Below are 17,290 nucleotides of genomic sequence, written 5' to 3' on the forward strand. Positions count from 1 at the left end.
AATGCTCCAACACTGGAAGTTTTTAAGAAGAGACTGGCCAGCCACTTGTCTGAAATGGTATAGGGTTTCCTGCCTGAACAGGGGGTTGGACTAGATGACCTCCAAGGTCCCTTCCAACTTCTTCTTCTTCTTCTTCTTCTTCTTCTTCTTCTTCTTCTTCTTCTTCTTCTTCTTCTTCTTCTTCTTCTTCTTCTTCTTCTTATTATTATTATTATTATTATTATTATTATTATTATTATTATTATTATTATTATTATTATTATTATTATTATTATTATATTTATTTATTTATTTATTTTATTTCCATTTATATCCCGCCCTTCTCCGAAGACTCAGGGCGGCTTACAAGCTTAGCAGTAGCCTTCATTCTACAGTATGTATATGCCTGCTTGTTAGGGCTTTCATACACCCCCCAAGCGGCATTATTACAAAGTCAGCTTATTGCCCCCAACAATCTGGGTCCTCATTTTACCTACCTCGGAAGGATGGAAGGCTGAGTCAACCTTGAGCCTGGTGGGACTCGAACCTGCACTAATTGCAGGCAGCTGGTGTTACTTGAGGAGGCATTAGCCCACTGCTCCACCAAGGCTATTATTATTACTATTACTATTACTATTACTATTATTATTATTATTATTATTATTATTAATTATTATTATTATTATTTGTTCAAAAGAAACAGACCTAATAGAATGAATGAATGAACCTTTATTATCAAAGTATGAAGGCTACTGCTAAGCTTGTAAGCCGCCCTGAGTCTTCGGAGAAGGGCGGGATATAAATGGAATTAAAATAATAATAATAAAAAATAAAGTACAACATGTATACAGTAAGATTGGCTGAGCTTCCCTTTGCGCCCCCCACCACCACAACTCACAGTGACAACAAACCCACCATTTTGTTACACCATGTGAGCTAATTGCACAACACACCAGCCTCACAAGTCAGTCATACATAGAGCTATTTCCTGTTCAGGAGCCTGACAGCCCATGGACAGAAGCTGTTCTTCAGCCTGTTGGTGTGGCTGGCTATACTTCTGTATCTCCTACCCGATGGTAGGAGAGTATAGAGGTACCGACCACGGTGTGAGTCATCCCTGAGAATTTTCCTCACTCTTCCAAGGCAGAGAGCACTGGCGATGTCATCCAATGGTGTCAGGGGACAGCTCACGATGTTTTGTGCTGTACTCACCACCCTCTGTAATATCTTCCTATCCGCAGCTGTCAGGCCAGCATACCAAACCACAATACAGTGCGAGAGGACGCTCTCTATATTAGACCAGTAAAAGAAGGTTATTAGTCATTGTTCTACCCTGTTCTTCCGCAAGACCCTGAGGACGTGGAGTCTCTGTTGGGCCTTTCTGGCCATCTGGGTTGTATTGACTTTTCAGGTAAGATCTTCACAGAGGTAGACTCCCAGGAATTTAAAGGAGGAGACTCTCTCCACACAGCCCCCACCCCCGATGTAAAGTGGGGCAGGTTCCTCTCTTTTCCTCCAAAAGTCTAACACCATCTCCTTTGTTTTGCCTATGTTCAGGTGCAAGTTGTTCTCTAAACACCATAATGATACTTTTTGTACCTCCCCCCTGTATGCTGTTTCATCTCCACCTGTAATAAGACCCACTACGGTGGTATCATCTGCAAACTTAATGATGGATGGGTTGGATGATACACAATCGTATGTATACAGTGATACAGGTGGGGCTAAGCATGCAGCCCTGTGGCGAGCCAATGCAAAGCTTCAGGGAGGTGGATGAAACAGACCCGACCCTTACTGTTTGTAGCCGGTCCCTCAGAAACTCTTTATTCCAATCACAGATGGAGGGGGGGATTCAAGTCAGTCAGCTTTTCAATAAGGATGCTTGGCAGAATAGTGTTGAAAGCCGAGCTATAGTCAATGAAAAGCATCCTGAGATAACTTCCAGGTTTCTCCAGATGGCTTGCTACAGAATGTAAAGCAGTAGCTATGGCATCGTCTGTTGACCTATTCCCCTGAAGTCTGATGGGAGGCATGTCCTAAGATGTTGGAGAACCAACCTTTCGAAGCATTTCATCACTATAGATGTTTGTTGTGATTCCGTGCCAACCTGTGCTCCCGACAGCTGAGTTTGGGGAATCTGAGGAGGAGAAGGAGCGTTTTGGAGAGCCATCAGAGTCGGAGGGAGGTTCTGGCGGCAGGACATTTTGGCCTGTTCAATACCCTGCACTTGGTCTCCTGTACCTTCTGGTGGCCCCAAGTCCAACACGAAGTCCAGGCCTACGTCCTGTATCCCGTGTAGGCAGGCCAAGTCAGCAATGGACCCCCCGCACAGATTACTGCAGCCCTTGCCGACACCCAAAAGACTCTGGGGGGCTGTGTCCATGGACTTTATGATGGACTTACTCTCATCTTCTGGATTCACAATGGTGTTCATTGTGGTGGACATGCTGACCAAGATGGCACATTTCATCCCATGCCGTGGCTTGCCATCAGCCCGCACCACCTGTCATATGTTCATCCAGCAGGTGTTTTGGCTGCACGCCCTCTGTAAAAGGGTCGTGTCCGATAGAGATGCCCAATTTACAGCCCGTTTCTGGCAGGAGTTGATGCAGGCAGTGGACGTCAAGATCTGCCTCTCGACCGTGCGTCATCCCCAAACTGACGGAGGGACCAAGAAGGTCATCGGGATCCCTGAGCAATATCTGTGCTGCTATGTAAATCAGCAGCAAAACAATTGAGTGGACTATCTGGCTGTAGCCGAATTCACATTCAACAATTCGCAGCACACCTCCACACAGATGACACTGTTCCTGGCCAATGTGGGATATCACCCCAGGTTTTTCCCTCTTTCACTGCTACTCATTGGTACCAGCAGCAAACGACTACATGGCAGAGTTACAGGCGACAGTTAAAGAAGGCCAAGGTTGACTACAAAAGATTTGCTGATCAGTCGAGGCATGATACGCCTCCACTAAATAATAATAATAATAATAATAATAATAATAATAATAATAATAATAATAATAATAATAATAATAATAATAATAATAATAATAATAATACAGTTGGAAGGGACCTTGGAGGTCATTTAGTCCAACCCCCTGCTCAGGCAGGAAACCTTATGCCATTTCAGGCAAATGGCTGTCCAGTCTCTTCTTAAAAACCTCCACTGTGGGAAATCAGGTCTGGCTGTCCACCAGGAATCTACAATCAACCCGGCCAGCCAAGAAGTTAGACCACTGATATTTAGGACCGTTTCCAATCAAGGCTGTCATCAATCCGGTCATCTATTGCTTAACTCTGCCACGTTCCCTACATCTGGTCTTTCACTGGTCTCTGCTGGTCCCTGAGCAACCGGCGTGTCCACTCTGCTGAACAGAACCTCCCCCACCGGAACATTGTGACTGAGACAGTGCTCCTGAGTACGAGGTCACCAGCATTCAGGACTCCCGTTGGCTGAAAGGTCGCTTTCAGTACCTGATCAAGTGGAAAGGCCATGGACCAGAGTTGTTCACCTGGGAGGATGCGACCACCATTCATGCTCCTGCCTTGGTGACCACCTTCCATGAACAATTCCCATCCTGACTGCATCTGGATCAGCAGACCCAGGGGAAGGGCCCTGAGGTGCAGGATAGTGTTGTGATTCCGTGCCAGCCTGTGGTCCCGACAGCTGAGTCCAGGGAATCTGAGGAGGAGGGGTTTGGAGAGCCATCAGAGTGAGAGGGAGGCTCTGATGTATTACAAGACTCACAATCAGAGGAAGAGCCTGGCCCCTCCAATCATGTTCCGGATGACTCAGCTGTGTGGGGAAGATGAGTCAGACTCTGAAGACTCATAGATGGAAGTCATTATATATGCTTGTAAAAGAAGGGAGTTAACTAGAGCAGGTCAGAGGGAGACAATAAGGCAACTCCAAGGGAGGAGAAGGCATTGAGAAGCCACACCTTGGGGCTGCTTAATAAAAAGGGAAGGTGTGGGGGGCGCTGGTTGCTGAAGGCAACCATTTGTAAAGAACTTCAATGGAATCATGGTCTGTTTGTTTTACTAGTAAAATTCTTGTTTAACTCCTGCTCTGTTTTGCTGTTTGAACTAATTATTCATTGTTTTTGTTTTGAGGAAATAATTATCAGGACTGTATATGAAATAAAAAGGGTTGGTTTTTCCAGCCTACTGATAAAAAAGGGGTTGTTCTTGTGATGCAACAAGGACGGTCATAGGCTGTGACAGAACAATGTTAATGCAATAGGTCTGTAGTCATTTAAGCACTCGATTGCTGTTTTCTTCGGAACTGGGACAATGGTAGCTGCTTTCAAGCATGATGATATACAGGCTGTTTGCAAGGAGATGTTAAAGATCCTTGTCAGGACCCCTGTTAATTGATTGGCACAATTCTTATCCACTATCCCCAGCACCTCATCTGTGCCTGCAGCTTTGCTGGGATTCACAGCCTTCAATACAACTTTCACTTGATGTTCATACAGGGTTAGTGGCTGGGAATCAGAAGGCCGGCCAGCAGAGGCTACAGGGTCTAGTCTTTTCACCTCATAGTGAGCAAAGAAGATATTCAGCTCCTCTGCCAACAAGGCATCGGTATTAACTGTGTTCCTCATGTTGGCCTTATGGTTGGTTAGGTGCTGCAGTCCCTGCCACACTTGCTTTGGGTTGTTGTCTGCTAGGTGGTTCTCCACCTTATGTTTATTTGTTGTTTCGCCATCCTAATGCCTCTTCTGAGATTTGCCCTGGCCTCTCTTATATGTGTCCCTGTCCCCTGCCTTAAAGGCACAATCCCGGGCTCTCAGGAGTGTTCATACCTCTGCAGTCGTCCAGGGTTTGCAATTCTCGTAAACTCTAGTGCACTTTTCCATTGTCATGCTACCAGTGCACGCTTTGATATAAGACAGTACAGCATCCGTGTATATATTCAGGTCTTGATGTTTGAATACACTCCAGTCAGTGGTTTCAAAGCAGTCCTGCAATTGACTGAGAGTACCCTCTGGCCAGATTTTAACCATTTTCATGACTGTCTGAGTTCTTTTCCTGAGAGGGACTTACTTTGGGCACAACAGGAGTGAGAGATGATCAGATGTACCCAGTGGGGGAGGGGGAATACTCTATATGCCTGTTTCAGATTAGAGTACACACAGTCTAGTGTTCTTCCCTCTGGTGGAAAATTGCACATACTACACAAACTTGGGGAGAACTGTCTTTAGACAGGCTTGATTGAAGTCCCCAGCCACGACAAGAGTGCCCTCTGGATGAGTTTGCTGCTGCCTGGAGATGATGTCATATAGCTTGGAAAGCGCCGCACTGACATTGGCATCAGGTGGAATGTAGACAGCTATAATAATTACCACAGTAATTTCTCTAGGTAGATAAAATGGCCTACATGTGACAGTCATCAGTTCCACATCTGGGGAGCATTACGTATATATATATATATATTTGCCCAAGATGGCGACTGCCGCAACCTAAGCTTCGGGCGCTCTTTGAGGGCTCCAAAGGAATTAGCTTAGGGAGGCCCACGGTATGTTCAGGCGACTCTGGGGGTGGGGGATTTAATAAACAGCTGTTGGGCGCTATTCCTTGCGGCGCTGAGAACTGCCGCTTGCCGACCTGTCGAGCTCCATTATGGCGCCGAATGCTGTTGCAGCGCCGTGAAGCCTGGGACGCCTTGCCTTATTTCTTTCTTCTGCTGGCTTGCCGAGGTGACTTTGGGGATTGGGAGGATTCTGGAACAGCTGCTGGGCGCTGCTCTTTGTGGCACTGAGCCCCCCCTCCGAACTGGCAGCTTACTGATCTGAATTGGCGGCGCTCGAGAACTGCCTGCCTGCCGATCTGCCGAGCTTCGCTATGGCGCTGAGCACTGCTACAGCGATGTGAAGTCCGGGACGCCTTAGCTTGCTTCCTTCTTCTGCCGGCTCGCCGAGGCGACTTTGGGGATTGAGGGGATTTCAAAACAGCTGCTGGGCGCTGCTTTTTGTGGCGCTGAGCCCCCCCCTCCGAACTAGCGGCTTGCTGATTTGAACTAGCGGCGTTTGAGAATCTGCCTGCCTGCCGACCTGCCAAGCTCCGTTATGGTGCCGAGAAGTCCGGGACGCCTTGCCCTGCCTTCCTTCTTCTGCCTGCTCGCCGTGGATACCCTCTGCTTGTCGGAGGGGCAGCGGCGACGATCCCACCGGTCGGAGATCTTTCTACGATCATCAGCTGGCTGGCGCCATTTTTGGCGGCGTGGAGCCTTTTTCTCCTCCCGGATGGTGGTTGCAGACAGTGGGCCTGGTCATCGGCCTCGGCGGACATGTTGGCGAATTCCCGGACTAAATACATCTGCTGGGATTGCCTCTCTCCGCCGTTGGAAGATTGCCTGGACTGGCGGACGGGCGTTTGGGAAAGAATGCTTCTGTTCTCCCCCCCCCAGACTGGCGGCGCTGGCCGGAGATGCGAGGATCGACAGAGGCCTGGCCTGCCTGTTTTTACTTTCCCTGTTGACAGGCAGGCATTGTGGCTAGCTCCATGCCTGATGGGAATTAAGATCCCTCCTATTGATAGTCCAGTGTGGCCGGGACCGGACCGTGGTGGGAGGACGGTTTTGGACTGGTCAGTGACCACCTCACTGGTGTGAGAGACCAGTTGGGGTGGCCCTGGCTCAGGATCCCCTTTTCACTCTCTGCTCCAGATTGGACTCCTCAGCCGGAGTGAGAGGACGACTGAGGTTGTCCCCTGGATTTCCATCTCAGGTGAGAGCTGAGATGGCTTTGCAGACTAGGAGATATGCCTACTGGACTTTTTTACCATCTATACACCATCATTGAGCGATCCTTTGGACATATTCATAACATCTGCCCTAAAAGACTATTCCAGCGCAGTATGATTTATCATTACTCCGAAGCGGACTTGTATGCCCTTAGGGCAGTTCCTGCCTCATGGGCGCGACCTGTCACTTGTTTCCATACTCCCCTTAATGACGATCCCAAGCTTTGGGATTCCGAGAGGTGGCTGGGCTTAGATAGGGGCCTCGAGTCAAGACATGCTAAGAGGCCCCTGATAAAATTTTTAGCCGGTTATTTTAAGAGGTTAGGGAGGGGGAGGGAGGGGGGGTAGGGAGGGAATCTTTAACCGGCACTCAGTCTGGTCCTGTTAGAGATCCTGACGGGACGGGGTCGGGAGAGGTGGCTGCTGGTTCTGGGAATGTGGGGGTGGGGCTTCAAATCCCCACGGCGATAGGGAATGGCAGCAGGTGTTTGCGCGGAGGGCCATATCAACATCTGGGATCGCGCCCCGGCTATCTCCGAGCGGTGGCGCGCTCCGACCCTCCGGTTAGCGCCCTCTTACCCGGGGATGAGGGTGATCAGGCCCCTGAGCTCAGGTTGGTCTATTTTAACGCTAGATCCGTAGTTAACAAAGCTCCCCTCATCCATGATCTGATCGAGGAGGAATGTGCGGATCTAGCGTGCATCACGGAAACTTGGTTGGGTTCAGAGGGAGGGGTGCCTCTCACCGAGTTATGCCCGCCAGGTTTCCGGGTGCTGCACCAGCCACGGGCTCAGGGCAGGGGTGGTGGGGTGGCAGTGGTTATTCGGGAGACTTTGTGTCCCCGGGAGGCCACCATTGTCCAGACGGCCGGGAGTGAATCCCTCCTCTTGAGATGTGGTCCTCGGGTTCAGTTGGGCTTGTTGCTCACATACCTGGTGCCCAGCTGTGTGGCAACAGCCCTGCCTGAGCTGCTTGACACCTTCTCAGGGTTGGCGGTGGAGTTTCCCAGGCTTATAGTCCTGGGTGACTTCAACCTGCCATCACTGGGGGGGTCGTCGGAGTTAGCTCGGGAGTTCATGGCTTCCATGACAGCCATGGGCCTGACCCAGGTTATTGAGGGCCCGACTCACGAGGGGGATCATACTCTCGACCTGGTGTTCCTGTCTGGACAGTGGTTGGATGATCTGGGAGGGGGTTCTCCGTCCATCACCCCTCTGTCATGGTCAGATCATCACCTCCTGAGGCTGGTTTTCCGTCATGCCATCCCCCGCCACTGGGCGGCGGAACCGACCAGGTGGTTCCGCCCCAGGCGCCTAATGGACCCGGACCGGTTCCAGAGGGCGCTTGGGCCGATACCTATCACCCTTACCCACAGCCCAGTCGATGCTCTGGTGGAGGCCTGGGAAACGGCTGCCACCAGGGCACCCGACTGCGTTGTACCCATGCGACCTCTGACCCGGCGCAGATCCCGCTGGGCCCCATGGTTCTCTGTGGAGCTCCGGGAGATGAAGCGTCGGAGACGAGGTCTAGAGAGCGGTTGGAGATCCAGCCGATCCGAATCCGACCGATTACAGTTAAGAACCTTTATAAGGTCTTATCTTGCGGCGATAAGGATGGCGAAGTCCAACTACTTTGCCGCCCTTATCGCGTCCGCAGATAATCGCCCGGCCGCCCTGTTTAGGGTGACTCGCTCCCTCCTTAACCAGGAGGTGAGAGAGGATCCCTTGCAGGGACGAGCCGAGGAGTTTAGTCATCATCTGGCGGACAAAATCACTCGGATCCGGACCGGCCTGGACTCTGACTGGGCAGAGTCTGATGGGGAGGAATCAGGCGGTCTTGAGCATGTTATCTGGACTGAGTTCGACCCTGTTTCCCCTGATGATGTGGACAGGATCATGGGGAGACTGAGCACCACCACCTGTTTGTTGGATCCGTGCCCCTCCTGGCTAGCTTATGCGGCTCGGGAGGGAACACGAGGCTGGTTCCATGCAGTAATAACTGCTTCTTTGAAGGAGGGTGTCTTCCCTGCCGCCTTGAAGGAGGCGGTGGTGAGACCCCTCCTCAAGAAGCCTGCTTTGGACCCGGCTGTTTTAAACAACTATCGTCCAGTCTCCAACCTTCGCTTTCTGGCGAAGGTTGTTGAGAGTGTGGTGGTGCATCAGCTCCCTCTGTTCCTGGAGGAAACTGATTATCTGGACCCGTACCAATCGGCCTTCAGGCCCGGACACAGCACGGAGACGGCATTGGTCGCGCTGGTGAATGATGTCTGGAGGGCTAGGGACAGGGGTTGCTCCTCTGTCCTGGTCCTATTAGATCTCTCAGCGGCTTTCGATACCATCGACCATGGTATCCTGCTGCGGCGTCTCAGGGGGTTGGGAGTGGGAGGCACCGTTCTACGGTGGTTCTCCTCCTACCTCCAGGGCCGCTCGCAGTCGGTGTTGACAGGAGGGCAGAGATCCGCCCCGAGGTCTCTCATTTGTGGAGTTCCTCAGGGGTCGGTTCTCTCGCCTCTCCTGTTCAGCAACTACATGAAGCCGCTGGGCGAGATCATTCGTGGTTTTGGGGTGGGGTATCACCAGTACGCTGATGATACCCAACTCTTTCTTTCCACCCGAACCAACCCAGTGATGCCCTCTCCGTGATGTCCCGGTGCCTGGAGGCGGTTCAGGTCTGGATGGGGAGAAACAGGCTTCGTCTCAATCCCGCCAAGACTGAGTGGCTGTGCATATCGGCATCTTGGGTTAACCAAGTTATTCCACCTCTAACGATGGGGGGTGAGGTGTTACCCCCCGTCGATAGGGCTCGCAACTTGGGCGTCCTCCTGGATTCACGGCTCAATTTTGAAGATCACATAGGAGCCGTGACCAGGGGGGTTTTGCACAGGTTCGCCTGGTGCGCCAGTTGCGTCCCTATCTGGACCGAGACGCCCTACGCACAGTCACTCATGCGCTTGTGACCTCCCGTTTGGACTACTGTAACGCTCTCTACATGGGGCTGCCCTTGAAGACCACTCGGAGGCTTCAACTGGTGCAGAATGCGGCCGCGCGAGTTGTAATGGGGGTCTCCCGATACTCCCATGTAACACCTCTTCTCCACGAGCTGCATTGGCTTCCGGTTGCCCTCCGGGTGAAATTCAAGGTGCTGGTTATCACCTATAAAGCCCTACATGGCCTGGGTCCGGGTTATTTGAGGGAACACCTGCTGCCGGCATCAAACCCCCTTCGCCCAGTGCGCTCCCACAGGGAGGGTCTGCTCAGGGTTCCGCCGGTAAGACATTGCCGGCGGGTGACACCCAGGGATAGGGCCTTCTCAGTGGGAGCGCCTGCCCTCTGGAACCAGCTGCCGGTGGAGCTGAGGACCGCCCCCGACCTTCGATCATTCCGCCGGGGCCTGAAGACCTGGCTCTTTGAGCTCCCGGGCCCAGGCTGAGGAGAAAAGTTTTAACTGGGGTTTTTAATGAGTACAGGGTGAATTTAATATTTTTAACTAGGTTTTTAACTTTTGTATGTTTGATTTTTAATTCCCTGTAAACCGCCCTGAGTCCTCAGGGAAAGGGCGGTATACAAATGTAATAAAATAAAATAAATAAAATAAATAAATAAACTAGTCTGCTGTTGGCACACCAATCACTATGTATATAGACACAAAGTCCTCCTCCTTTGCTCTTACCGGAATCTCCATTTCTGTTAGAGCAATGAATGACTCGGCTTGTCAACTCCACTGCTGCATCAGGTACAGCTGAGTGTAGCCAAGTCGCCGTGACAATCATCACATAACTTTCACGGAGAAGCCTGCTTGCTGCTATCTGCAGCTCTAATTCATCAGTTTTATGGATGAGGGATCTGGCATTGCTCAAGAAGACACTTGGCAGTGCTGGTCTGTGGGGCTGCTTCCTAAGCCAAACCAACACCCTGGCTCTGCAGCCGTGCTTGTTTCCACTCCTTTCGCTTTCGCTTACGTCGGCACCTCCCTGACCTGATGACAATCCACGGAGATCCTGGAGGCCTCTCTATGCAGTTCGGTATGTTATGGTACTGCTGAAAATCGCTGGTAATCCCAGATTGCCTTGAGAGCCCGATGTTTAACAGCTCTACGCATGTGTAGGCAAATTTAGCCCCTTGCACTACACTGTGCACACACATCCATACACACATTATTCCAGTCACCACACACCAGTACCGGGAACTAAGAGGAGGTGGAGTTGTATTATATGTAAGAAATCACTAAACCTCTACAGATATGCATAAAATCAAGGATGAAAGTCTTCTTGAATGCAGATGAGCTAATGTAAAAGAAAAATGAATGACGCAGTGGCTCAGTGGGTTAGGACGCTGAGCTTGTTGATCAGAAGGTTGGCAGTTTGGCGGGTTGAATCCCGAGTGCCGCGTAACAGAGTGAGCGCCTGTTACTCGTCCCAGCTTCTGCCAACCTAGCAGTTCGAAAGCACGTAAAAATGCAAGTAGAAAAATAGGGACCACTACGGTGGGAAGGTAACAGCGTTCCGTGCGCCTTTGGCGTCTAGTCATGCCGGCCACATGACCACGGAGACGTCCTCGGACAAGTGCTGGCTCTTTGGCTTTGAAACGGAGATGAGCACCGGCCCCTAGAGTCAGAAACGACTAGTACGCATGTGCGGGGGAACCTTTACCTTTTATGTTATAGGCTACCCACCTGGTAGATGAAATAGGTGGCATTTTGCTAATTAGGGTGCAAGAAACACACTACAGTAGTAATGGGGAATGTTAACCATCTGACATTAAGTGGGAAACAAACTCTGCAGCAAGTGGGGGATTAAACAGGATCCTCATGAGTCTCTAAGATCCCTCATTTCAACCCTGAGTTAGAAATATTCTCCTTGATTACGATCATTAAAGGAAGATTCAATCTGGAACTAAAGAGAACTTTTCTGAAATGAGAACAATTAATCAGTGGAATGGCTTGCCTTCAGAAGTTGTGGGTGCTCCATCACTGGAGGTTTTCAAGAAGAGACGGGACAGCATTTATCTAGAATGGTACACTGTCTCCTGCTTGAGCAGGGTGTTGGATTAGAAGATCCTTCCAACCCTATATTCTATTAAGGAAAAGTTGCTTAGAAGTAGAATGTTATTTTTTTCCTTATATACGCTTTTGCTATCCCAAATGTTCTACAGGGTAGCTTTGCATTTTCCCACAAGATGCACAAATGAGCTTTTCCTTTCGTTATGTTTCACTTTTCTTTCCTCTGTGCAAAAAGCAGTCAGCAAAAAAGGAAAGTGAAGCGGGGGACTGGCTGGATGACTGACTGACTGCCTTCTTTATGCTTTTTCTGTCTGCCAGCTGGAAGAAGAGATGGCTAGCTCCACTAGAAGGTGGAATAGGACAGCAGGGGAATACTCCTGCAGCTGCACAAAACAGCAAAACTGGAAGCTCATATGGAAGCTGGGAGGAAGACTCATAAAATAAGTCATTTGGAATAGATTAAAATTAATTTAAGATATGCTCATCTTCAACAGGATTGGTGGAAGCTTTACTCTGAAATATCTAGTTATTTCACACCATTGTAAAAAAAGTAATTCTATTTTTCTCTCTCATCCTACTTTCTCCTTTTTCCTGGGAGACAATGTAATTATACCCCCAAAGTAACCCACTGGGTCAGGGGATAACCTACATAGATTCTGATGAACTATTTTAGGGCAAGCTTTTAGAATTCTCAAAGAGACATACTATGTCTCCAGGTGTTGAGAAAACTGGCTAACTACACACTAATTATTAGGAGTAAAATGGAATTATAGCCTCATTATCTCCTCTAAGCTTGCCTAGCTCAATGCCCAAATCATCACTAGTAGCAACCATGATAAGTGCTTTATTTTTGTGTGTGCTAGAAAACAAAGATATGTATCTTTTGACATATTTATTGCAAAATACCCGGGTTGCTGTGTCATTAACAATTGTTTGGGTTCTAACAAGAAATATAAAGCATGAGTGTCTACATCCAAATGAGGCCTACAATTCAAATGAAGAGCTTTCTGCTGACAGTTAATTTCTAAGTTGAAGAAAGAACCCCAAGATCTGGGAGAAGCTAGAATTTCTGGCTTACTGGAATGTAAAGCTGGGCCTGAGATCCTAAAACAGATCAGGGTTCTGTTTTATACAGAGAAGATCTATTTCTATATGGAAGAAAAAACAACAAAGGGGAAAAAAGAGAAAATAGCCTTCAGCACCATTTTATGGAAATAATGAAGCAAATATCTTGCTTTAGATTAGGCATACCATATATGGACTATAAATATCTGGAAAACTATTAGATGGCAGCAAAAAGATACAGAAAATTAAAATTCAGATTCCAGCTAATGATCATTGGGTTTCTATAGCCTATTCATTGTACATCTAGCAATCCACCAAGAGAGAGTGGCATAAAAGTACTAGGAGAGCTTAGGAGCTACTGCACACTCTCCAATCTGGATTGAGTGCAGAGCAACACAGGTAACCCATTCAAAGGATGAGTGATATATTTCATTCAAACACAACTAGCAATAAAGTCAAATAGATAAACACTCTTAGCAGAGTCCGTTATAGTTCTAAGTGAGACAAGGGAAAGCTGCTAGGAACTAGCTCTCCATTCATTTTGTCCTCTCTGTAAAGCCTTGGAGGTGTTGCTCTATGACTTTTCTACAAGGCAGAGAATTTCTGAACAGGTTCTCAAACAGAGAACAGAATTTCTGAACAGGTTCTCAAACTCCTTTCTTCATTGTTCAGAATACATTATCAAACTCATGAATACTAAAGGATGTAATACATCTGAAATAGGACCTCCCCCCCCCATGAGTAATACAACAGAACCTGCAAAAATATGAGATTGATGTTTCACCTGACATCTCTCTGATCAATTGGTAGGATCAATTCCAGCAGCTGCTTGCTCACCTAGGCAAGTGCTTTAAGTCAAATTCAAATTCAGTATCTTCTAAAACAAAGCACTTAACATTTGACATTTAATAAGACTTTTTTTGTATAAGTTCTTCTAAGCCAGTGTTTTGCTGGTGAGTTCCGGGAAGTGAAATCCACACATCTTAATGTTGCCAAATTTGGGAAAACACTGTTCTAAGTAGAAAGAAGTAAATTTTGAATTTGGGAGAAATTCAGTACCTACAGCCAATCATTTCCATCCAGAAATTCCCCAGCCCCACTTTTTTATCTTGTTTTTTCATTGTGTGGTAGTTATAAGAATTATAATTCAGTTGTAGGTTAGAAAAGCTATATGGAAAACAGAATGAAGTTCTTTAATCTTTAAGAGCATGAAAACAAGATATTTTCATGAGATAATCCTTCACCTAGTCAATCATTAAGTTTTTCAGAAGCACTATCCTATTTTGATTGTGGCTCTTTTACTCATTTTTGAAACTGAAACAGTTTCAGAAGAGGGCCAAAGGAGGCTATTAAATTAATTACCTGTATTATTTTTAAAATGAAGACTCAGCAACATTTGAAATCCAGATAAAATTCTATTGCAGAGGTATTTTGTGAATACATCTGGTGATAAAATTGAGTCAATTGCTTTTAATCCTTTCCATCTCATGTAGCCTACTTATAACAGAATGCCATGGGAGCAGATCTATTGCATAAGCTGCCAAGAACAGATTCCAAAGCACCATTTCCTAGTATTCAGTGTTTATTATTTTGCCATAATTCCTAGTCAATTCCTTTTACAAGATAGGATTCATTCTGAAATGAATTTGCACTTAAAGGTATGTAAAGCAAAACCTAATAGTATTAAGCATTGCACACTTTTAAAGGACATGCATAATTCATAATCTCGATACAAGATTTTCTTTTTTATTTTCACTCATACCATTTTGTCAGCACAGAAGAGAGAACTATGTAGGAACCCTTTGGCAAAAAAAACAAAAAATACCAACCAACCCCCAAAACCCTCAGAACCCCAACAGAAAACCCACCAATCTAATATATTATTTTAGCTCTATTTTCTTATACTGATTTTATGTGTGTGTGTGTGTGTGTAAACATATGCATACACAAACATGCACATAACACACATACATACAAAAACAAATTTAACTTGTCATGAAAGTAAGCATACTGCCAAAGTGACAGTGGGGGTAGAAGAGTTGAGAAGACCACACATTGATTTCAAATGTCTTTGGAGCCAGTCAGAAAAGGATGCCCACTTTCTCCATTTAGCCAAACTTCATCTGTAGTTCCATGAGATATTTCTTCATGTTTCACATGGTCAAATAATAATACAGGCAAAAAAAAATCACAAGACTGGATAGTCTTTTAAATTATCTTTTAGGTCTATCTAGATCATCAATAGCTGCTAACAGTTTCTGCTTAGCTTTTTTGTTGATGTGAGTTCCCAGACAAACATTCACCAAATTGGTCAGTTGTTTGGTGGAATATTCCTGTCCAAAGTAAAGAAATCACAGTTTAGTTTCCAACAAACAGAATGTGAGTGCCCAGAAAAAAACTTGTTATAGCAAAAAAGGATATTTTCACCCCAAACTGACATTTGGGAAGAAATACTGAACAAGGGCTGAGATGAGTATTGTTTTTGTTACAAACCTCTGAAGAAAAAAGCAGTACAAGGGTAGCAGCTTAAATAGGAGCTGCTTAGAGTTTTAGTGAAATGTTGGACAGCATGAAATTCTTAAAATCTGTTTTCCACTCCTCATGGAAAAACATGTCAGATTGGCTTAAGACTCAGAGGTACTACAAAAACAAAGTTTCAAAAAACCTTCTGTTCACATTTCCAATTTAGTTCTCCCAAAGGGATTAGACACAGAGGCCCCCAACCTATGGCTCAAAGAATGTATTTTGTTTCTAGAACATCTTAGTTGCATCACCTAATCAGGTGCATCACTACAGGGATCCCCAGCAGGAAAAAGGAAGTCCTAATCCTGCTACATAAGGCTTTAGGCAGACCCCATTTGTTAATATTGTGTCCAATTCTTAAAAAAAATAAGATGAAAAGATCTGATCAAAGAGAGAAGCAACCTGGAATTAAGGAGAAACTTCCTGACAGTGAGGGTCAATTAACCAGTGGAACAGCTTGCCTCCAAAAATTGTGGATGCTCCATCACTGGAGATTTTTAAAAAGAGGCTAGACAGTCACTTGTCTGAGATGTTAGGCTTTTGAATGGGATATAATCTCTGTGAATTTATGCAGAATTGACTTGGGAGGCCGGTGTGTGGTGTAGTTGGTTCACATGGTGTGGTAGGATGGTTTGTTGTCACTGTGTGACGGGGGGAGGGAGCACGGGGGGAGGCTCAGCTAATCTCAATGTACACATGTTGTACTTTGACAATAAAGGTTTATTATTATTTATGGTATAGGTTCTCCTGCTTGAGCAGGGGGCTGGACTAGAAGACCTCCAAGGTCCCTTCCAATTCTATTCTATTCTCTATTCTATTCTAATTAGATTGAATGAGTCCAGAGGCGGCAACAAAAATGGTGCAAGGTCGGGGGGACAAAACCTATCAGGAAAGATTGAAGAAACTGAATATGTACAGCTTGGAAGACATAAGGGAAAAGGGGGACATGAGTGAAACCTCTAAATATATTAAGAACGTGAATAAGATTCTAGAAGGCCAGCATTTTCAATATTAAGCAAAAATCAAGGGGACGTAATCTGAAACTGACAGAAGGAAAGTTCAAAGGTCTACTTCACAGAAAGGAGTAGAACCTTGGAACCAACTTCCAGATGAGGTAGTGGGTCAGTCCTCAGTAATTGAGTTTAAACATGCTTGGGATAAAGTCATCCCATCATCTGACAAAAATTAAAAAAGAAAATAAAACAAAAAATAAAAAATAAAAAAGCAGACTTGATGGACCACAGTGTCTTTTTTTCTGCTGTCAGCTTTCTATGTTTCTATTTAGGCATAATTTAGCAGATGTAGAACACACCTTCATGGCCAATAAGTTCAACAGAGAAAATCAAATTGAAAAGGCTGCCAAGCAGGCAATGGATGCACCACATCAGTGTAGGATCTTTTTAGTTAACAAAGTAAAAGTCATCAGAGTCTCTTTCATATTTAAATATTAGCAAAGAACCAATTATTTGGGCTCACAGCGTATCAATATAATCTCCCCCACCAGATCCAATCCAATGAGAAAACCTAAAAATTAGTTCTTACTCTGTGTTCCTTGATCCAACGTTCCATGTCATTTTCAGTCAAATAATAAGCTTTAATATAGGTCTCCACAAATTCCTTGTCTGGAATAGGCCTAATATCTGTGAGTTTCTCCAGCTTCATTAAAAACTGTTGAAAATCCAATTGCATCAAAGCACGACCTTCATTGCTACACTTCTTCACATTCGCATAACTAGATAGATAAGCAAGAGGTAAGAAGTCTGGTTCAGTGCTTTAATTCTGATTTTCTGAAGATTGTGGTTGAATTACAATAGGAAATAGCAAAAGGTTATCCAGGAACTCAAGATCAGGGCTTTTCAACCACTGGTATGGGTACCACCTGTGGTACATTGGCACCTGGCAGGTGGTATGTGGCCATCCTAGAAAAGTGGTAACAGGGGAGGGGAATGAGCTGAACCGGTGGCAGCACCACACA

At 46.3% G+C, this 17,290-nt stretch overlaps 1 protein-coding gene across 3 annotated transcripts in view; it reads right to left on the reverse strand.

Moving 5' to 3' along the window:
- Positions 1-14,362: 14,362 nt before the first annotated feature.
- VPS50 (VPS50 subunit of EARP/GARPII complex) overlaps positions 14,363-17,290 on the reverse strand; it is an 82,298-nt gene continuing 79,370 nt past the window's right edge. For 2 of the 3 annotated variants that reach the window (XM_083376177.1, XM_083376180.1), the window contains exons 27-28: positions 16,858-17,047; positions 14,363-15,125 (exon numbers count right to left, since the gene is read on the reverse strand). In XM_083376177.1, coding sequence (XP_083232303.1) covers positions 15,006-15,125; positions 16,858-17,047 — 310 coding nt within the window. In that variant the 3' untranslated portion in view covers positions 14,363-15,005. The remainder of the gene's footprint in view (positions 15,126-16,857; positions 17,048-17,290) is intronic. The other variant, XM_083376179.1, reaches the window with a different exon arrangement.

The sequence above is a fragment of the Vipera ursinii genome, assembly GCF_947247035.1.
Source record: "Vipera ursinii genome assembly, chromosome: Z".
Lineage (NCBI taxonomy): Eukaryota > Metazoa > Chordata > Lepidosauria > Squamata > Viperidae > Vipera > Vipera ursinii.